Source organism: Elephas maximus, chromosome 10, assembly GCF_024166365.1.
Source record: "Elephas maximus indicus isolate mEleMax1 chromosome 10, mEleMax1 primary haplotype, whole genome shotgun sequence".
NCBI lineage: Eukaryota > Metazoa > Chordata > Mammalia > Proboscidea > Elephantidae > Elephas > Elephas maximus.
The window spans coordinates 104,525,915-104,548,889 of NC_064828.1; the positions used below are offsets into that span (position 1 = coordinate 104,525,915).

At 38.7% G+C, this 22,975-nt stretch overlaps 1 protein-coding gene across 8 annotated transcripts in view; it reads right to left on the minus strand.

Moving 5' to 3' along the window:
* Positions 1–578: 578 nt before the first annotated feature.
* Positions 579–22,975, minus strand: part of RPS6KA5 (ribosomal protein S6 kinase A5) — a 199,889-nt gene continuing 177,492 nt past the window's right edge. For 3 of the 8 annotated variants that reach the window (XM_049898426.1, XM_049898424.1, XM_049898423.1), the window contains exons 14-17: positions 22,194–22,385; positions 13,082–13,241; positions 11,564–11,727; positions 1,105–10,163 (exon numbers count right to left, since the gene is read on the minus strand). In XM_049898426.1, the coding sequence (XP_049754383.1) occupies positions 9,924–10,163; positions 11,564–11,727; positions 13,082–13,241; positions 22,194–22,385 (756 nt within the window). In that variant the 3' untranslated portion in view covers positions 1,105–9,923. Of the gene's footprint in view, positions 10,164–11,563; positions 11,728–13,081; positions 13,242–22,193; positions 22,386–22,975 lie in introns of all 8 variants that reach the window. The other 5 variants (XM_049898429.1, XM_049898430.1, XM_049898427.1 and 2 more) reach the window with 3 other exon arrangements.

A 22,975-nucleotide genomic window follows, 5' to 3' on the forward strand; every position in this document is an offset into this window, starting at 1 on the left:
GAAGGAGGGGTAAACAGATTAAACTGTGATAAAGGTCCTTGCATTGTAGGGAAGTGGTAAATGTACCAGTTTAAGGTACAGTGTGGTAAGTCAAAGACTGTGCTGTAGTCTCTAAAGTAGGCAACTGCTAAATGAATTAAAACAAAAACCAGCAAACTAACGTAGGAGTAAAAAGGGTAAAATACTTGGTTCATTCAAAAGAAGGCAGAAAAGGAGAAACACAGGAACAAAGAGGAAATGGGACAAATTGAAAACAAATGTTAAGATGGTAGACTTAAAAACAGTATATCAACAATCACATTAACTGTAAATGGACTAAATACTTCAATTAAAAGATAACTTTCCCATAAAGAAACCTCCACATTCTGGTGGCCTCACTGGTGAATTCTTCTAAATATTTAAGGAAGGAATAATATCAGGCTTATACAAACTCTTCTAGAATATAAAAAAAGATGGAACATATCCCAACTTACTTTATGAAGCCAGAATAACCTTGTTCCAAATCTGACAAAGATACATATTAAAAATATATATATTTTTAATATTTTTTTATATTAAAGAAAGGAAAATTACAGCTCTATCCTTTTTATGAACACAGATCAAAAAACCTTAAGCAAAATATTAGCAAACTGAATCCACTGATAGATGAAAATAATAATATAAGCAAATAGGGTTTACTTCAGGAATGCAAAATTTCAAAACTAATCAGTATAATTCATCACTTTAAGAGAAGAAGAGAAATTATGTGATCATCTTGATAGAGACCGACTAACCATTTAATAAAAACTCTCAGAAAACTAACAATTAAAAGAAACTTAATCTGGTAAATGGTATCTATAAAATAATTTACAGCAAACATCATGCTGAATGATAGATTACTGAATTTTTATTTTAAGTTCAAGAAAAGTTGAGGAGGTCCATTATCACCACTTCTATTCAACATTTTAATGGAAGCCCTAGTCAGCTTAATAAGGCAAGAAAAGTAGAAATTGGAAAGGGATAAGTGAAACTATCATTACTTGCAGAATAATAGTGTACACAAAGAAATTAAAAAGAATCTATATAATTAAAAAGTAAATTTAGCAAGGATATTGGATGCAAGGGCAATATACAAAAATCAACTATATTTATGTATACTAACAAAAAATAATTAGATAATAAAATAAAAAAATATCATTTACAACAGCATCCAAAAATATCAAAAGCCTGGAAATAAGTCTAACCTCTACATGGAGGTCTATAAAACATTGCTGAGACAAATTAAAGAAGACCTAAGTGAGGGATAGACAACATCATGATAAATGGAGAAAAAATCGAAGTTATCAATAATTTCATTCACTTGAATCAACAATCAATGCCCATGCAAGCAACAGTCAAGAAAACAAACAATGTACTGTATTGCATTGGTCAAATATGCTGCAAAAGACTTCTTTAAAGTTTTAAAAAGCAAAGATGTCACTTGGAGGACTAAGGTGGATCTGACTCAAGCCATGCTCTTTTCAATCACCTCATATGCATGGGAAAGCTGGACAATGAAAAAGGAAGACCAAAGAAGAACTGACCATTTGAACTGTGATGTTGGTGAAGAATACTGAATATACTGTAGACTGCCACAAGAATACACAAATCAGTCTTAGAAGAAATACTAGAATGCTCCTTAGAAGCGAGGATGATGAGATTTCAGTTCATGGATATGTTACCTGAAAAGACCAATCGCTAGAAAAGGACATCATGGTTGGTAAAGTAGAGGGTTTGTAAAAACAAGGGAAAACCCTCAATGAGACTGATTGGCACAATAGCCACAACGATGGGCTCAAAAACATACCAACAATCATAAGATGTTGTAAGACCAGGCAACGTTTTGTTCTGTTACACATAATGGGAGCCAACTTGATGGCAAATAACAACAATGGACAGACAGAAGAACTCAAAATTGTGAAGGTATCAGTTCTCCTGAAATTGACCTATATATTCAATGCAACACCACTTAAATCCTAACAGATATCTTTCCCCCATCCCTGAGGAAACTGATCAGCTGATTCTGAAATGAATGCGGAAATGCAAAGGTCTAAGAATGGCCAAGACGTCTGGAAGAAGATCAAAGTTTGGGTCTCAAGACTACTAGATATGATGACTTTATAAAAACATCATAGTAATGACACAAAGATAGATAAATAGACCAGAGGAACAGAATAGAAAATCAAGAAAGTGATCCACGTAGTCACCTAGAAGGTAGAAACTACAATGCACTGAGCTTTTCAATACATTGTACTGGGTCAACTGAATACTCATGTGGAACTAAATGAAGTTTGGCTATACAATATGTATCATACACAAGTATCAACGCTAGGTAGATTGTAGGCCTCATGTGAATGGTAAAACAATAAAGCTTTTAGAAAAATACAAGAATATCTTCATAACCTTGGGGTAGGCAAATACATCTTATACAGGACAAAAAAATCATTAACCATAAGAAGAAAAGACTGATACACTGAACTTCATAAAAATTAAGAATTTCTGGTTATCAAAGGACATTATTTAGAAAGCAAACCAAGAGAAAATATCTGCAATAATATACCAGACACAAGCCTCATATCCAGAAAATAAAAAGAACACCTGCAAATCAATAGGAAAAAGACAGACAACCCAATAAATACGGACAAATGACATAAGCAGGCATTTCACTAGTGAGGATATCCAAATGGCTAATAAGGATATATGATTACTCCTCAGGTGAATGCATATTAAAAAACCACAATGATATACACACACACCAGAATGGCTAAAACTCACAAGGCTGATGGGCCAAGTATTGATGAGTCTATGGAGCAACCGGAACTCTTTCACAATTATTGGTGTTGAAAACTTTTGGCACTATCTTTTGCAGCTAAATACACATTCATCCTACGACTCAGTATTTCACTCTTACGTACTAACTCAAGACAAATGAGTGTACGTGTCCACTACAAGATATGTACAAGAATGTCCATGCAGTTTTAGCCATAAAGCCTAGGCATAAACAGTGGAATGGATAAATAAATTGTGGTGCACTCGTGTAATGGAATACTTTACAGCAAAGAAAATGAGCAAACCATTGTTATTGCCACATGCAACACAGATGAACTTCACAGACATAATGCTGATCAAAGGAAACCAGGCACAAGACTACAGGCTGTGTGATTCCATTTATAGGAAAGTCAAGAACAGGGAAAGCTAATCTATGGTGACAGAAATCACAACAGTGGTTATCTTTGAGTATTGACTAAGACCCTTATCTTGATTCTGGGTGATGGTTTCATGGGGCATACATATGTAAAAATTTATTAACCTGTACACTTAACATCTGTGTAATTTATATTTATACTGTCATCATTTAAAAAAAAAAGATGTCACTACCTACATGTTGTCTTTGGATTGGTTTCTTTGGCCACAGAATGTTCATGGTGTGGGAAGAAGGCAGCAAGAAACGTTGAGGAGGAGGTGGGGGAAGAGAAGAGAATGTCCATGGGCCTGCTAGGAGAAAACAACCATCTTACAAAGCCTATATAGTCGCTATAAGTCGGCACTGATGGCGATGGGTTTGGTTTGGTGTAAAGCCTACACGTACATGTTACATAAACTCCTTTACCCAAAGAGTAGAAAAACTTACAAAAGAGATTCATCTAGATGGCCACTGGAATGGCAAGTCTGTAAAGCAGCCTTCTCTACGTTCATACCGAATGTTTGTATCTCAGAGCTGTTCTCATACAGCATCAGTATCTCCTTGTTCCCAAATAATTTTCATCCCAAGCTTTTCCCTCTTCTGTTCCAACCAAGCCTTCATTTCTCAGATCTTAATTACAATCTATAAATGTTAGTTAATACATGGATACATTGAGAATCAGTGAGTGAAATATTAGTAGAGGGATATGTTAACGTGTATGTACACACGATGGGAAACTGAAAAACGATGCAAGAAAAAGGACAATGCAAAAAGTACACGTACTTATGAGCATGAAACCACCGCTGTATTTGATGAAGACAACCCAGATGGCAATGGATCTGAATGGCATTTAATTGAGCTGAGGTTTGCATTAGACTTTTAGCTGCTCAGGGAAACAGAAGAAAAAGAACTGTTTTTTCATCTTTTTCTTTTCCATTTATCTTCTAGTAAGACAAGTCCTTATGTTTACATAAAGCGGTAGCAAAATTTACAGTTACAGAGATTATTGTGCCTTAGATGATTTTCAACAAGTTTTCAATTCCGAACCCAAGGATACATACCATTTTCGGCAGAAGTGCCCCAGCTATACATTAAAATGCCAATCTTTAAGAAATTCCTCTAAGTGTGTGTATATGTGGTTTCCTGTTCTTTTTTAAAACTCGTACTTAGTTTTTAAGGTCAGTTTTCAAAATTTTAATACTCAAATTTTATATGTGATGTAGCTTGTATTTTCCCCTTCGTATTTGTCAAAAGAACAAGAATTACCATATAAAAACCCTTTGCCAGTATTTATAATTGGGGCTACAGAGTAGCACAATCGTACCTAAAGTAAACCATCACGGATAATGTCTACACAGCAGCATGTCTTTACTGAAGCTAACTGCCACACAATCCATCCCAACACAACATGTTTTACATGACCAGCCTCTTACAAAGTTAAAAATAAAATTGCATTTAAAAAAGTCAACTGTCCCACAGTGCACTCTTACGGGTTTTTAAAACAAAACAAATATGAGAAAAAATGATTTTCCAATCTCTCGAGAAGCAGACATGCCAGAAAATAAAGCTGCAGTATTCTACTCCTAACACTTAAATTTCTTTTTCTAAGTCATGCCATTTCTTTATTTCTGTTTTCTTTTTAATATGGGAAGACGTCGAAACATAAATGAGAAGATAAAAACTGTTCAATATAGGCAAAAGCAAGAATGAAACTAGATTTTTTTAGTGAAGAGACAAATTAGACACATTTTATAAAACCAAACAAATTAAAAGTGTTAAAAATAAAAAAAAAAAAATTTTTTTTTTTTTTTTTTTAAAGTGTCACCCAGTGGAAAAGATCATGAAAACAACATAATGCTAAGTATCGTCCCAGTTTCCAGCGCTCTGGAGCGCAGCTGCTGTATTAAATGCTAACTTGATCTAGCTGAAGCATTTAACTCCTGCCAGTAACAAAAACAGCATCCTAACTAAATAAAATATTACAAAATGTCCTTCCACCCACCCCAGCAGAAATACACCAGGAAAGTTAAGATTAACGAACAGCTACTAAGAATCCTACATTTTGATCCAAGTCTGCTTCTAAGTACCCAATATCAGGCTTTTTTACCATGTGATCAGAAGTAATAAAAATAAAGAAATGGCTGGCAATAAACAGTACCTAAAAAAAAAAAAAAATTTATTTTTATTTTTTTTATTTTGCACTAATATGAAAAAGCCAAGGCAGATCTATTCGGGCGCCACTTTAGTTTCTTACCCCTTTTTAGTCTACTCCTTGCTATGGAGTCAATTCTGTCTCACAGCAACCTTACAGGACAGAGTAGAACTGCCTCATAGGGTTTCTAAGGAGTGGCTGGTGGACTCGAACTGCCAACTTTTTGGTTAGCAGCTCGCCACAGCTCTTAACCTCTGTGCCACCAGGGCTCCCCTTCATAGTCTAAACCAAAAAAACAAACCAAACTAAGTGCCATCGAGTCGATTCCGACTCATAGCGACCCTACAGGACAGAGTAGAACTGAGTGGAACTGCTCCATAAAAAAAAAAAATTTTTTTTAAGAAAAATATAAAGCACTGGCACCTGTCTAATTAACAAATTCATGAAATCGGAAGGACAACAGCCTTGGGCAAGGGAAGCATCTGGAAGAGTAATCAACTACTTAATTTAAAAATATAATTGGGAGCTGGGCACAGAAAGAAGAGGGCTCAAAGGAAATATCTCGAAAGCTAAAATATAAGAAAGGCTGAAGACAGAGACTGAAATGAGCCCAGTCAAATGTTCGTGACATGAACAATGTCACCTTCTGTAAAATACACCTTCTTCCCCCATAAAGATAATTAAATAACTCTTGAGAAGAATATTTTTCCCCAAGAAAAGCTACAATTTGGAGTGAAGTTATTTAACAAGATAGCAAAAATAAAACCTTTATGTTGTCGTAGCAGCTATTTTCTGTGGGTAGAGTTTATTTAAAATATTTATTCATACATACTTCCTGTTATCTTACAATGCAAGTCTTAAACGACAACTCACATTTAAATACCAAATTACATTAAAAAAAAAATTTTTTTTAATAACTTTTTTTTTTTTTTTTTAGAGGCCCCTAATACATTCACTTTAGTGCCTGACGCTTTATCAAATGAAGAGGGATATTCATGTGGGGGATGTAATTAATTAAAGGTCACAAACCGGGGTGCTATGGTGTTAAGACATTTGGGGAGCTAAGAATTATATCTGAGTGGCCAAAAAATTATATAATTCTAAGGTATTTCATTATGCTATATAATAATCCATCTATAAGACAATTAGTTTGACATTGTGTGAGTGACATAACAGAATTTACACTATTTACTTAGATTTTAAAGATTATTATAAGTCTGATCACACAAACACGCAAACTGTGTTTGTAATATTGGTCAATGGGAGACCCTCCAAAGTAATCCGGTGGTCTACGGCACCGAGAGGGCCAATAATTTAGACATTTTCACCATTTTGTGATACCCTATTCTTAATAAATATGACAATAACAGATGCTCTAAATACAGCAAGGTGAACAAGTAGACAATAAATTGTATGCCTTACGAAGTATTTGAGTACATACTTAAAAAAATGGGTGACAAAAGGAATTTCCTTATTAAAAAAAGTAGTCACTGCTATCCTAGTAGCCTTCTTTAAAATACACTTATAGTTAAAATGTAGCCATTTGTGCATTTAAGAAATCAGCAGCAATCTTAAAAAAAAAAAAAAAAAGATGTTTTGTCTTAGGTGGAAGAATCTGTGGCTCTCAGACAGATAAGCATGTTGAAAATAACTCAGGATTCTGGTTTTCTGTTTCAGTGGTTTCTCATTTTAAAGAGGTTTAGAAGAATTAATGAACTGCAAATGAGCTAATTTAACTCAGGAAGGAACTCATTTCAGCCAGAGGATCTGGCACAGTAATTAGAAAGACCAAACTTTAATTTTTTCCCCGTATTCTTTTTCTTGCCTCTCAACTAGCCATATATAGCTACAAAACATACTATATGAATCAGGATTTATGATAGCATGAAAACTACACACAATAAAATCAGTAAGGGAAGAAGGGAAGGGGCGGTCTGGCTCTACCCTGAAAATCAGTGTTACCAAAAGAGAATTTAATGTATACATTGGCTTGTCTCATATCTACTTTTATTTTACTTCTAATGCCAAAAAGAGTCCTTTCACTTGACAATTTTAAATGAAGTATTTTTTGTTCCTTACTTTTGATGTGACTAAATGAAAGCTTTGTGAATTTTAAAATATAATTTACTACCAAAGAGTCTGCAAACAACCTAGCGGCTGCACACGTACTGAGCATCAAATTCTGTCTTTTTGGTGTTTATAAGCAGGGTGAGGACAAGGATATCTGACCAGAGGGCAGCACTCTGAGTGGTTCTGAGGTTCTTCAGGGAGGCTCATCAGCTCACGGATTAGCCCTCTCTTTCCTTTCTCCTTTTACTCTGCCTGCCCTTCTACCCAGTTCATTGTTTGCCATGTCCCTCTGAAGAGGGGCAAGGAAAAGAAATGAAAATGAAATTTATCAATTTCCAATATACATAAGGCATCTACGACATCAATTGCTAGGGTACGCTATTAGACTATTTTTCTGGATCATTTTCTATCAGAGCAAGCGTGTCCCTTTGGTTTGTACTTTACAACTAGTATTTTCTACCAGTTAGAAAATCACTTCAAGAGCTCACATAGTTTCCAATATATTTAACGCAGCTTTTTTTACAGATATACGTAGACATTTTCTTGATTATTACAAATCTGTGCCTGATGGAATCACATTCTGTGAACCAGCTGTAGTTTGGTAATAATTCACATAAGAGTTCTCATCATTACTAAGAATGAGTGAAAGCTAGAAGTATAAAACTTTCATTGACTCACTGAGAATTATGTAGCCTGGTGGGTCACTGAGAAGTATAAAAAGTTATTCCCAATAACCACTGTGGACAAAAATGTGAACAGGATAATACAATATTTTGAAAATATTTTAATATTTGCCATTTTTGTTGCCTGTGCTATTAATATATACATTGATTTAGTAATAAATATTCTACTATTACATAGAGTGCAATTTTTTTAGTATTCATAACTGGTTGAAATTAATGCTACTATTACCTCAAGAAAGGAATAAATAAACATCATGCCCAAATTCCAAACTAATGCTCAAGAGGTTGTCATTTACACAAACTATAAAACAAACATGTTGGGCGTTATCTTTTTAAGCATGATTCCTGTAAACATAGCAAAAATCACTTTTCTCAGTCCTGACATTTCATGTGGTGGCTTTAAAAGAAAATACAACATACATATCCTATCACTCTTTTTTTTTTGCATAGGGAATGAATTAATTTTATTTTTAAATGCAGCAATGTCTTTATCGTAATGTCTATCACATAACACTTGTTTTCTGTATGAATTCAGAACTTTGGAGCAATGGAAGTGCTCTATGCAAGTTTATAAAATATACTTTCCAGATTTAAAATTTAACAGAAAATTTTCAAAACAAGTCATAGTTATGATTGTAAAATATTATGTACATAAGCTCCGACTCCAGGAGGAGGTGCCTCGCTGCAGCAGGACACAGTGTACAAAGATGGAGCACAGTGTTCAGTGTAATTTCCCTTTAGTTCTCCTCACCTCAGTGCGTGAGCGGCTAACGACTCCATGTGTTCAGTGTAACTCCCCTTTAGTTCTCCTCACCTCAGTGCGTGAGCGGCTAACGACTCAGTGTGTTCAGTGTAACTCCCCTTTAGTTCTCCTCACCTCAGTGCGTGAGTGGCTAACAGACTCCATGCTACAACACGCCCAGTTCTACCTGCTGCATTCCAGGTAGAAGAGGGATGCGAGGACGCATGTAAAGTAGGTAATGGGGGGAAAATGGCTAAAATACAGTACGTAGGCTTGAAACAGTGCACTTTACAAACTAGCTTGCTTTAGTCACACTCTTTTATAAAGTGCAGTACTACTGAAAACAGAGAGACATGTACCTTAATATTCTGCAATAATCATTAAAACCAATCGCCAGGAAAGAGCAGTGCAAAATTAAAAACATATGCAGCTTAGCATGCATTTCATATGGGCCCAAATATAGACTATGGGGCCTTAAGTTCTTGTATTTCTTTTTTCTACTTTTTAGAAAAAGATTAATAATACCAGGTTATCATCATATGTAACCATAAGAGAAAAATAATAAGTTAAAATCTTCTCCCAAGAAATAAGTATATGCTACCCAGAATCTTTCTGAAAACAGTATGACATTTCCTCTGAGAGATCACTGGTTTGAAGGGTGCAAATCTCTTGAAAAACCCACAATGTCCATAAGGCGAAGCAAAAGTTATCAGTAAAGTCAACTGCTGTTGGCAGGCATGTGAAAAACCTGTGATTTATTTTGTAAGCAGCTCAAATCTAACCAGTCCCTAATTAAATGTATAGAAACCTTTGTTCTTTCAAGAACAGTCCTGCTGGCATCATTCTAGATCTCTACATAGCATGACGGGTGCTCTGTTCACAGTAACATTCTCTGTCCAGTGCTTTTGGATGAGGATAACCAATAGGTTTTCCTGAAAAAATTCACTAAGAGGCAGATTCCAATGAGACCAACGTGACACATTTGTAAAAGCACAGAACATCGCCTCAGGCGTACACTGAGGGAACTGAAGGCGCAATGGATCATCGATTACTTTCCTACCATGCCTCTGTTACTCAGTCTGAGAACTGGAAGAGGGCCTCTGGGTTATTGCTGTCAGCTGGATTGCTTGGCTGCAGTGTCTTTGTAGGTGTGGTTTTACCATGAGAATGGGAGGAAGAAGAATGAGAACTTTCGCTGGAACTGCTGCGTGTCTCCGTACTGGTGCTAGTCTTTTTCATTTTCCTTCTCTTAGCCAAAGGGGCCTTATCAACATTCTGAAGGCAAAAACCCTCTCTCTTGTATTTGTTAAAGGCCTGTGGGAGGAAAAAGACAGAACCTTTGTAAAAGTATTTCAGTTTTCTTAGCAGTTATGTTATTATAGCAGAAGACAACTTTTGGTTGGCAACCATAGCTCCAAATTGATTTGGAAAGAAAGTTCTTAAAATCATTATATCCAAACCTCCTGGCAGGGTAAGGAAGTTCACAGGAAAAGACTTCTGAGGGCTCTGTTTTAAATCGAACCAGCCAGACAGCCCAGCAATCATGGTTCTAATAAATCCTTTGAAGAAATCAGCTATATCCCAGTAAGAAACCATCGATTAACAGAAATTCCTGAAGAGTATCAACAATCTAAACCCCCACGATCTTTCTGGTTCTGGGTTTAAGATTTAAAATTCTAATCACAAAGTCTCAAAACAGAGCCAACCTGAGCCATTATGCGTCCTGCTCTTCCCTTCCAATTAAATGTAATTTGGGGATATCTTGGGCACTTAAAATATACCAAGAAACTCAGCCCTACGAACCTCACCCTGGCTTCCTCCTCAGAACAGCCTGCCTTCACTTTTCTCAGCCTCCAGCTTGAGTGACACTGTTGGTTACTCCTTACAACCTGGCATCATTTGTCACTGAGAAGATATGGACCATCTGGTAGAAGTTCTTAGAGTTACAGCTCTCCATATCTCAAAATATCTTAGTGTATTAATTTTTTAAAATCCATTTCTTCAAGTGAAGTAAGAGGAAGAGTAATCCCCTCCCCTTTATCAAGATAATTCCTTCAGAGGTAATTTTATTTCTCAGCAATTCATCTACTCTATATACTAATTATCTTAATTTATTTGCATCTGCTTGGCACAAATATGCATAATCAACAGTTATTCCTACGTAGTCTCAGCCTCTCCAATATACAATCTATACTTAATACCAATTAACTTACATCAATATTGTCTCAAGTTTGTTACTCAGTTATTCTCTGGATGCACACTGCACTTCTCTGACCAGTCTGCAAACTCCTTCATACCCCTCACAGTCTCTAGAATATGTTGAATGATTGGATTTTCACATGTGCCTTAGTGCCTAAGTTTGTTTACAGTGTTTAAAGAAAATGATTCAGCATACTTGAGAGAAACAAGTTCTATCAAGCATGCTGTTTCCATTACGTGCTGAAAATTTTCAACTGTTCCAATTTCAGACTTCTTTCACATTTCACAAAGTCATTCTAAACATCAAGCATTTTGCGGGTTAGCAGTGACTCTGGTCCCCCAAGGTCTTTCTGTTCATAAGACGAAGCAATTTATGTAAAAACATACCTAAACTAAAAGGACACATGTTTCTTTAAACGTATTATTCAGAGTATTTCTCTGAAGTTAGAGAGTAAGAACATCTGGTTATGACTCCTTTTCAAATCGCTCCACAGGTCAGAGCACAGGGGCCTTACGTGGAAGGTGGCTTTCACACAGGTATGCACGGCAGCTCCTGAGGATCCCAGAATGTCTGGCGTCATCAGAGGATTGGAGGATAGCTGGCTGCCATCTTGAAGCCACTCATTGTATCTCAAGCCAGACATTTTAAGCCTTTTATTTGGATCGACCGTGAGAAGGCCTGCCAAAATAAGTATTTTTAGTTTATGATTTGTCACTTAAAACACAGTTAAACTCAACCTCAGACATAAATCTCAATTATGTTTATATGATATGATGCTTTGTACAAGGCTTCAACCTCCTACAAAAGTAATTATATTTTCACATACACTTAAAACCTTAGCAAACACTGAATGCTAATGACAAAGTCCGCAATAACTTATTTCTAGGAAGCTGTGTGCTAACTGACTTTACAACCAGGGGAAAATAACCACCCAAAACAGACTCCCACCGGTGACCTGGTAAACCTCTAATGACAACGAGCTCCCAGACTGACTTCACTCATGTACCAAACATTCACCAAGCATCTTGTCCATGTCGGGGAGGGCAGTGTAGTAAGGCACCAGAGACATGGGGATGGGAACTCGAAGAGGAGCTACTGGGAGAAACAAACTCCCAGTTACTGTGACATCAGTGGACAAGTGCGGGAGCAAAACGCACACAGTGTGTCAGTGGGTGCAGAAGCACCTGGAAGGCTTCCAGAAGTTGGGTCCTGGAGGGTGAGCAGAAGTTGGCTAGAAGAGCTGTGCTCCAGGGATTATGAAGAGCATGTGTAAAGGCACGGAGGAATCCAAAACCATGGCACGTTTGAGGGATTCCAGAATTTTGCCGTGGTAGGGCTTTAGGGCTAGGGTGATGAGGAAGCAGAGGGAGGCAGGAGCCAGGTCATGAAGGGCTTTGGATTTTGAACGCTCCACTAAGGAGTCTGGCCTGAAGCTAAAAGAGATTCTCCAAAGGATTTTTAACAGAAAAGAGACATGACCATATTTGGATATTAGAAAGGTCACTCTGCCCATTGAGTGTAGGACAAGTAAAGGCAAGGGAAGTGAGACAAGTTGAAAGGATTGCTGGGTTTTAAGAGAGAAATGAAGACAAGGACTGAGGCAGGAGCCGTGTGAAGGGGGAGGAGGGGACAGCTAGAGGGACATTTAGGATGCCCAGTCTGCAGGACTTAGTGATGGGTAAGGAAGGTGAGGAGAGTGCAGGCATCTAGGATGACACCCAGGCTCTGTTTCAACGTCTGGCTTCTTGGTTGTGCCAAAGTCCAGAAGAGGAAGAGAATCCTTGTGCAAAAGGACAGTAACAAAGTATAGGTTAGCTCTGGATGCGATGGATTTGAGATGCCAGTGCTGTAAATGTGGATAAGATTAAGAAGGGTGCATGTTCCAGTAGGGGGAAAATACGGCTGTAGGAAAGTACCCTGGAAACCTTTCCTAACACACAGGAATTCCTTGAGTAATTAACAAATACATGCATAATGGGTGTAATTCCATCTCAACCACTATATCATATGTCAAATTTCCTGGGAGTATTACCTTGAATCAGATCTTTAGCCTCTTGGGACACATTCTTCCAAGCTTCTCCTTCAAAGGAGAAATCTCCCTTCTTAATTTTCTTCATGATTTCCACTGCGCTGGTACATGTCACACTTTTATCATGAGACTGGAATGGGACCTGCCCTGACAGCATTGTGTACTGTCAGGAAAAAGAGTCACAACCAGAATGAGTGTCAACCTCCAGAGCCACTCTAATAATCTTATTACTAATTTAGTTGGCATAATTTACCAAATGTTACAGCTAGGATTACTGGGTTTAACAGATTAGTTGACTTCTATTACTGAAGCAATCAACACATTTCAAAAACCTGTAGACAAAGTGGCGCGGCTGATTATGACATCAAGATTTAAGAACATTTTTATAGCCATATGCAGAGCAAGAGGAAAATAAATAAATAAATAAACCAGCTGCTTCAGAAAAAGATATCACGTTAACAGAAAACTCAAAGGCAGTAAAACCCCTTAATAACTATTTTTTCTGTCCGATTCTACACATCTTTTCCCCAGGACATATAAACATCATTAAACACTCTAAAATTTTTATTTTATTTAAGCCTTCTTATTTTATTTGTCATTACCCTCATTTTTATTTTATTTTTCTCATACCCCTGAGGGTGACATAATATAATCACCATTCTATAGATGATTATCAGTTAATAACCTGCCCAAGATCCAGCCAGAAAAGATACTTACTAGTAGTGGTGGTGGGAGTAGTAATAAAAGTAAGAAAAAGAGCTAGTATTTTTCAACTGCTTACTTTGTGCCAGCTCTGTTCTATGCACTTTATGTATATTAACTGATTTCATCCTCCCAACAATCCCAGAAGGTAGGTACCATTATTACTTCCATTTTCCCAAAAAGAAACTTGGGACACAGAAATGCTTGATAATTTGCTGCCTAAGCTGCACTGCTGGGCAGTGGCAGCATTGAGGGTGTGAGTCCAGTCTAAACTCCGTGTGTGCGACAGCAAACCACGCTCATTTCACTAATCCATAGACAGAAAGTTGTGACGTTCCAGAAATTTAACAAGACCATCTTGATATTCACTCCCTGGTCGGTATGTCCATAGCCTTTCTCACTTTTTTTAGGAGTCTTTGTAGATGGTGAGGTACTCTAAGTCCTCTTGATACACCCCTATGCTTCTAAGGATGGAAACCCTGGTGGCATAGTGGTTAAGAGCTACAGCTGCTAACCAAAAGCTGGGTGGTTCGAATCCACCAGGCGCTCCTTGAAAATCCTGTGGGGCTGTTCTACTCTGTCCTATAGGGTCACTATGAGTTAGAATTGACTCGATGGCAACAGGTTTGGTTTTTGTTTTTTCTTCTAAGGATACAATTCCTTTACCTTCTTCTCCCTGCTCTGCTTTTCTTTTTCAGACTGATTTTTTAAAAATAAACTTTGATTTGGGTATAACATGCACATAGAAAAGTGCCAAATGATGATTTATCACAAAGCAGACACCCCCATAACCCAGTATCCATAACAACAAACGTAACACTCCCAACAACCACAGCTCCTCCATGCCCCAGATGTTGCCTTTTTCCTGACTTCTGATATTAGGGTTTTGCCTGTTTTTGAACTTCATAGGAATGGAAGCTTACAGCAAGTATTCTGTCTGGTTTCTCTTACTCAGTATTGTTTGCGGGGTTCATCCTTGCTGCTGCAATGGCAATTTCTCACTCTTGTTTATTACTGTATGGCACTGTACCATACGTCTGCACCACAGCCTATTAGTCCACTTGATCCAGGCACCTCTGAAGCACCGCTTCACATCTCTTTACCCTCACCTGTCTCTGGGGCCTGGCATCTAGACAGGAATCAACTCTGAGAAGGCTCCACCTTCCTTCCGAGGCTGACAGGGTCTCACCTCATGTCCACTCTGCAGGTGTCTTGCCTCTTGCTCTAGGGTTTCCTGGCTGCCACAGAGGTGAGAGATGCCCTGGGCGCCTTTTGTACCCAGACATACATAAGCCAGGAGTGCTGGGAACTTACTCTGGGAAAACGGCTCATCCGGAGCTGGGAGTCAGCAGGTAGCTTCTTCCTCTTGACCCCTCAGGCTAACCTGAGACTAGGAGGCCACACAAGATCGAGGAAGATGGTCCCACAGGATTGGGCTGCTCAGTAATACACCCTCCCTTCATCCCTGCCTCACTCTGCTGTCCCCCACCCCCTCACTTTCTCTGGTTGAACAGCAACAGGGACCCATCCTTGATGGAAAGTGGGGTGTCAGAATAGTGAGTAATCCAACTTCAAAACCCCTTCCTTTTTTGGTCTGCTTTCTGGGCTACTGCTGGCACCAACTACCTTAGCCTGGGTTCCCCAGAGTCTGAAGCAAAAGTTTATTTGCAGTTATGAAAGTAAGAGGTGCAAACCCTGAGAAGAAGGGATAGAGGGAATGGGGAGTGGCATACATGCTAAGGAACTGCAAGATCTGGCTAAAACGCACCAGCAGGGATCTGAGGACATGTTGAGCGTGGACCCCAGGGTAGGGGTGGGGGTGAGGGCACGGAACATGAGGCCTGATGGACAGGAAACCATTGTCATGGACACATTCCTTGAGACTCGAAATTCAGCACTCAGGCATGGACACCCAGAAGGCTGCTGGGATGGCTCCTTGAAGCTTGGACACAATGGCTTAGGGTAAATTAGTTGAGATGCTAGAACTTCCTTGGCACAGTATTGAGGAAGGGGTCAAAAGGCACAGGGAAGGGAGACTGTTAGAAGAGATGTACCATGTAAGACCCGAGAACCCACCACCTGCCAGTGCTCCCTGGGAGGCTCAGGGCACACTTCCTTCATGGAGGCAGGAAGAGGCACCCTGGCGAGGGGAGGCATGCATCTCTCAGGAGTCCCATGACGGGTGTTCACTGTGGCCCGGATGCTGGTGTAAGAGGATGCCACAGAACCAAACTCCCCAGCATCAATGGGATGATGGGATTAGGGCACAGCAGAGGCCAGGGGCATCACTTAACCATCAGGGGCAATGCAGCAAGGCTGGGCCTTGACTTAAGAGTCATCTGTGGTTATGGCTAACAGCTCATGGTGTTCATGAGGGGAAGCGAAAGGGACAGCTGACTAGTGTTGCTCCACTTGTATAGTATTTCCCCCTAATGAACAGAAGGATGACATCTGCCCCTGAAAGGGAAAATCCATCTCTCACCCAGTTTCTAGATCTAAGTCAGTTCACAGACCTACTGTTCTTGATAAATGGGAGGACAGGTCTCTGAAGAAAGGCCTTACAATGCTACAGCAAGTATATAAACATTCCCCAATCTTTCTACAAAGGAACCTGTGGCCATTTGCCAGGGTGTACTGAGGCAGGAGAAAGCTCTGGCTTAGTGAGACCTGTTTAAGGTCCAAACGCTGATACCAGGGGACCCAAAACACTCTCATGGTCCTCTAGTGGGAGTGGGACTTATTTACTCTGCTGGTAAATAGTGTTTTGGCCAAAGTCCATCTTGCAGTGGTCCAGTTGGTCCGTAGCTCCATCATCACGGTATGATAGGCATAGATATTCTTAGCACTGTCACAGCCCTTACACTCGTTCCCTGACTTGTGGAGCAAGAGTCATTAAGGGAGGAAGTGCCATGTGGAAGCCCCTGAAACTCTTCCTGGCCAAGATCGTAAATCAGAAGCAAGATCTCATCTCAGAAATTCACGCTACAAGAGTTGAAGGATATAGACATAGTAGGCATCCCCTTACATTTGTCATATCCCCATTTAATTCACCTGTTAGGCCTCTGCCAAAACCAGATGAACTGTGGTGAATGATGGAGGGCTACCACCACCCAATCAGCTGGAAGCCCCAAATGCAGCTGCCCTGCTGGATGTGGTACAAGTCAATACAGCTGCTGGCACTGATAAGTACCTATAATCTGGTTGATGTATTCTTCTTGACTTCCTCCAATAGGAGGGACCAAAGCAGTAAGTCTTTACAAGGGAAGGGCAGCATTCACAGTCTTGCCCCAGGGCTATGTTAACTGTCCTGCTCCACATTATAGTAGTCTGCAGGACCTTGATCATCTTGACATTCTGAAGAACACCATGCTGGTTCCCTATATTAGACCTGGTGAGCAGGAATTTGCAGGTATCCTAGATGGTCTACATGTCACATACATGTCAGAGGGTGGGAGATAAACTGCACCAAGGTTCAGGGGCCTATCGTACTGGTTAAGTGGTAAAGTTTTCAGGGCTGAAGTGGTCACGTGCATACTGAGACTTTCCTCTCTAAAGGCAAACATTGTGCCTCGTACCTCTGAGGAAGAAACACAGCATTTTGTGGGCCTCTTTGATTTTGAAGCCAGCATATGTTGGACTTGAGAATACTGCCCAACCCATTTACTGAGTGACTTGGAAGGCTACTGGTCTCATGTGAGGCGCAGAGTAGAGAGGGCTCTGCTGCAGGTCCCAGCTGTCCTGCAAGCTGTCCTGCTAGTTTGGCCATAGAATGCAGTAGATCTAATTATACTAGAGGTATCTGAAGGATGAGCATGGTGGGCTCAAGAACTCTAACAGGAGAGCTGCAGAAAAAACTTGAAGAAAAATACCTTCAGGGATGTTTCTGGGGTTGGGGCACTGTCCTTGAGGACTTGTGAGTACCTAAACAAGTGATACTAATATCAGTCCATCATGAGCTAGGGTTAGCAGACCACTGATTCATAAAGCAGGCAGGGGCAGCAGCAACCCACTGTACAATGGGAATACCTGTTGCCGTCAAGTCCATTCCGACTCATAGCCACTCAATAGGACAGAGCAGAACTGCCCTATAGGGTTTCCAGGGAGCGCCTGGTGGATTTGAACTGCTGAACTTTTTTTGTTAGCTCTTAACTACTACACCACCAGGGTTTCTGTACGATAGGAATGGCACACTCAAAATCAAACCTGGGAGGTCCAGAAGGCATTCTAAACAGTAACTCTATTGGATGTACAGATGGCCACGGTATTATTCTCTCAAATTTTCTCTAGGTTCAAACATTTTCAAAATAAAAATTTGGGAAAAAAGCAAAAAACTGAAGTCTCCAGAATAAAATGCTTAAAGAAAAATGGAATTATATGTGCCACTCTGTGGGTATGTTATATATTCTATTTTCTAAATCTGACATTTTCTAGATACTGTGTCAACTCTATTCTAAATCAAGTCCTGCAGTTTCAGACAGGGAATGCATACCCATGGAGTGTAACTGGGAGGGAAGAGATACACATGAGACTGTGAGAAGGGAAGAAGTTAAGGATTGTAATTAAAGGCACATGATAAAACATGCTGCATCTTCCTGGAGTATTTATTTTTACTCAATGAGGACCATATAATTAATTTTCATATTAAAGTATCCACATCCATAAATAAATTATGGTATATTCACACAATGGAATACTACACATCAATAAGGAACAATGATGAATCCGTGAAACATTTCATAACATGGAGGAATCTGGAAGGCATAATGCTGAGTGAAATTAGTCAGCTGCAAAAGGACAAATACTATATGAGACCACTATTATAAGAACTCAAGAAATAGTTTAAACAGAGAAGAAAATATTCTTGGATGGTCACGAGAGTGGGGAGGGAGGGAGGGAGAAACGTATTCACTAATTAGATAGTAGACAAGAACTATTTTAGGTGAAGGGAAAGACAACACACAATATAGGAGAAGTCAGCACAACTGAACAAAGCCAAAAGCAAAGAAGCTTCCTGAATAAATCGAACGCTTTGAAGGCCAGCGTAGCAGGGGCTGGGGTTTGGGGACCATGGTTTCAGGGGACATCTGGGTCAGCTGGCATAATAAAATCTATTAAGGAAACATTCTACATCCCACTTGGGTGAGTGGTGTCTGGGGTCTTAAATGCTTGCAAATGGCCATCTAAGATGCATCAATTGGTCTCAACCCACCTGGGCAAAGGAGAATGAAGAACACCAAAGACGCAAAGTAATTATGAGCCCAAGAGGCAGAAAGGGCCACATAAATCAGAGACTACATCAGCCTGAGACCAGAAGAACTAGATGGTGCCTGGCTATAACCGATGACTGCCTTTACAGGAAGACCACAGAGAATCCCTGATGGAGCAGGAGAGGAGAGCAGTGAGATGCAGACCTCAAATTCTTGTAAAAAGACCAGACTTAATGGTCTGACTGAGACTAGAAGGACCCTGGAGATCACAGTCCCCAGACCTTCTGTTAGCCCAAGACTGGAACCATTCCCAAAGCCAACTCTTCAAACAGGGATTGGACTGGACTATGCGACAGAAAATGACACTGGTGAGGAGTGAGCTTCTTGGATCACGTAGACACATGAGACTATGTGGGCAGCTCCTGTCTGGAGGGGAAATGAAAAGGCAGAGGGGGACAGAAGCTGGCTGAATGGACCTGGGAATACAGGGTGGAAAGTAGGTGTGCCGTTTCATTAGAGGGAGAACAATTAGAAGTATATATAAATTTTTGCATGAGAGACTGACTTGATTTGTAAACTTTCACTTAAAGCACAATAAAAATAAAAGCACAGTGCAAAATTTAACAAAATAGTAATAATAAAATAGCCCAAACCAAGCTACATTAAAAAAAAAAAATCTACATCCATATTTATTAGGTGAAACATGTAAAAGAACCACAAATAAGCGTCATACTTACTACGGATAATTCAGGCTTTGTACCTAGATCCTCTGGAAACATGCATTCACTTAGGTGGAGAAATTTGGCGGGAGGACAGTTTAGTGCAGCTGTGAATTTTGTTTTGTTTTTTAATTTGTAACCATTTTATTATGTATCTCTAAAAGGCAAGAACTTTTATAAACCATTAACCACAACACCATTATCACATCTAAAACATCTGCAGTGATTCCGTATCATACAGTATCCAGCCACTGTTCAACCTTCCCCGATAGTGTTATGTGCTGTTTATATACTGTAATCATATCTATATGAATTAGAGTTTGTTTGAATCAGGATTCAAACAAGATGAAAACGAATTATCTCTTAAGTGTCTTTTAATCACTTCCTAAGCCATTTTGCTCTCAGAATTTATTTCCTTGAAAAATTGGGCTGTTATTCCTCTAGAGTTTGCTCACAGTCTGGATATTGCTGACTGAACTCCTATGACATCATTTAACCTGCTCTTTGAAAAAAAAAAAAATTTTTTTTTTTGTCCCCAGTTTTGCTTAAAAATCTGGCCGTTAGATCTAGAGGAAAGCACTGCTTCTAACCGTGCCATTACACAAGTTATTTCCCTAGATGTGCCGTTCGCAGGTTCCAAAATACATGTCCACAAGTCTAAGACTGTTTAAAACCTTGAAGAGTGTGATGGTCATAACTGGCCTATATTTAAAGTGAGTTCTCTTTCAAAATGAGTAATCTTATATTACTACTAATAAATGGTTCTTTTTCATTTAGACTATTTAGGACAGTGCTACTAATGAAAATGTCATCAACCTAAGTCCTTAGACAGAAAGCTCCAACCTACAGAAATCAATTAAAAAAAAAATTTTTATTAAAAGTGATATTATTCATAAATATGGAAGTTCAGTTTGAAAATTATAAACCACAACTTAAAGTTGCTGAAATGAAATCCATATGAAGCTTTAAAATAAAAGAAGTGCCATCCTGTAGGGGCAGCAGGCTAACCTGGGGGTGGAGGGGGGGTGCTAGCCTGACACTGAAATAAAGCCCAGCTGGAGCACAGATTTAAGTATAACAATAAAACAGAATAACTTAGAGAAAGACGCTTGGAGAATATTTTTATAATCTTGGGTTGGGAGAAGGCCAGGCCCAGAAAGGAAAGAACTGACACATCTTACTACATTAAAAAAAAAAAAAAAAAAGTCTCCCTTTAAACCTCTCTGAAAGCAAAGGCAAAACCCCATATAAGCAAAATTTTCAAACAAGTGACAAACCAGGAAAAACATTTATAATATTCTTGGCAAAGGATTAAAATAATAGAACTTTAAAATTCAATAACAACCCCATAGGAAAATGGGCAAAGCTTACAAACAGCAAATCATGAGAGAGAGAATACAAATGTCCAAAAACATGTAAAGGTGTTCACATTGAACACCCACCAAGGAAATGTACGCAAGTTTTAACAGCAGAGGGATATAATTTTACATTGTCAACATCATCACTGAACAGTACTGAATAGTATCCAAAGTACTTGTATTTACTTGATGAAAATATGACCTGGTAAAACACTCTAGAGGAAAATCTAGGTATATGTGTCAAGATAAAGATGTGCAGACTCTTCTCCTAGGAATCTAGCCTAAAGAAACAATGAGGCAAATAGAGACACATATATAAAAAATATCCAATCGTGTAGTTCATAATTAGTGAAAAACAACAATGAAGTGCTAACTGCCCATTATTAGAAAATGGTTAAATACCTGTAGAGCTTAACACAATTTGTTAAAAAAACACAAAACCAATACATACACATGCGAGGAAAAATCTGTAGGAAGATAAAAGCATAGATACGTACAGACGATGGGGAAGGGGGTGGGTGAGAGTGTACACAAACACTATGAGTGACTTTTCTTTCTTTTATTTTTCTGTATTGTCTGAAATGTTTCCCCCAAGATTATGCATTATAAATTTTTTTTGCAGAAAAAGAAAAGGTATATTTTGAAGAAAAAACAAACAAACATGTATGTATCCCAGATTCTTCCAGGTTAAATGTTCTGATTTTGATCGTGGCTGCCAAGGACATTTTGTGAAAAGCATGCGCACCATGATTTTTACCTCAATAAGTTATTATAAATACTTCCAATTTTCTATATTAATTAGTTTAAAAATATTTTCCTATTAATGAGTCACTTTGCTATTTTCATGCTATATTCAATATAATATGCACATCTTTTGAAAATATACTATATACTTACATAAAACACAGCTGCCTTAAATATTTTCAAAATAAACTAAAATAGAAATTCTTACTTTTTCTCCAATGTAACTTTTAAGACAGGAAAATATTCTTACATCAGGCCTTTAGTTGGTTGTACAAAAAAGAAATCACCAACTTTTTCACGAGTTTACGGAAACCAGCAAGGAGAGGGAAGCACAATGGACAGCAAGTAACTGACTATGTCCAATGGCTCTGCTGAAATAACTCACCAGAATGACACCCAGGCTCCAGAGGTCACAAGACTCATCATAGCCGTTGTGGTTCAAGAGCTCGGGGGCAGCATAATGGAGGGTGAAACATGGCGTCTTAAGGGGCTGGTTATCAGGTGGCTTTAAGCGTGCAAACCCAAAGTCAATGACTTTAATTTCCAAATTGTCATTTTCATCAGTGAACAATAAATTCTGCAAGATACAAATATTTACATTAGACTGCTCATTAAAACGTCATGAACTGTGGCAATCCCATTTATGTAACATTTCTATCTGTAGACTGATATTTTGATTTATGCAGCGAGAGGTCTGATGGTGAGGATCTGGGGGGTGGGTGTCTGTGTACTGTTGTTCTCTGCGTTAACTTTTTTGTATTACTCCAATTTTACAACGTCATGGGAAACATTTTTTCAACTGCTCCATGGCTCATCTGATATCAGACCCCGTTTTTTTCCCTCTAAATTTTATTATTCTGTTGTTGAGAACGTATACAGCAAAACACATATCATTTCAACAGTTTCTACATGTACAATTTAGTAACACTGATCACATTCTTTGAGTTGTGCAACCACTCTCACCCTCCTTTTCTGAGTTGTTCCTCCCCCATTAACATAAACTCATTAGCCCCTAAGGTTCCTATCTAATCTTCTGAGTTGCTGTTGTCAATATGATCCCAAACAGATAGTTCTTAAAAGAACATAATGCTCAAGGCAGACATTCTTTACTAGTTAAAGCTAAACTACTGTTCGGTTTTAAGGTGACTTCAGGGGACAGTTTTGGTT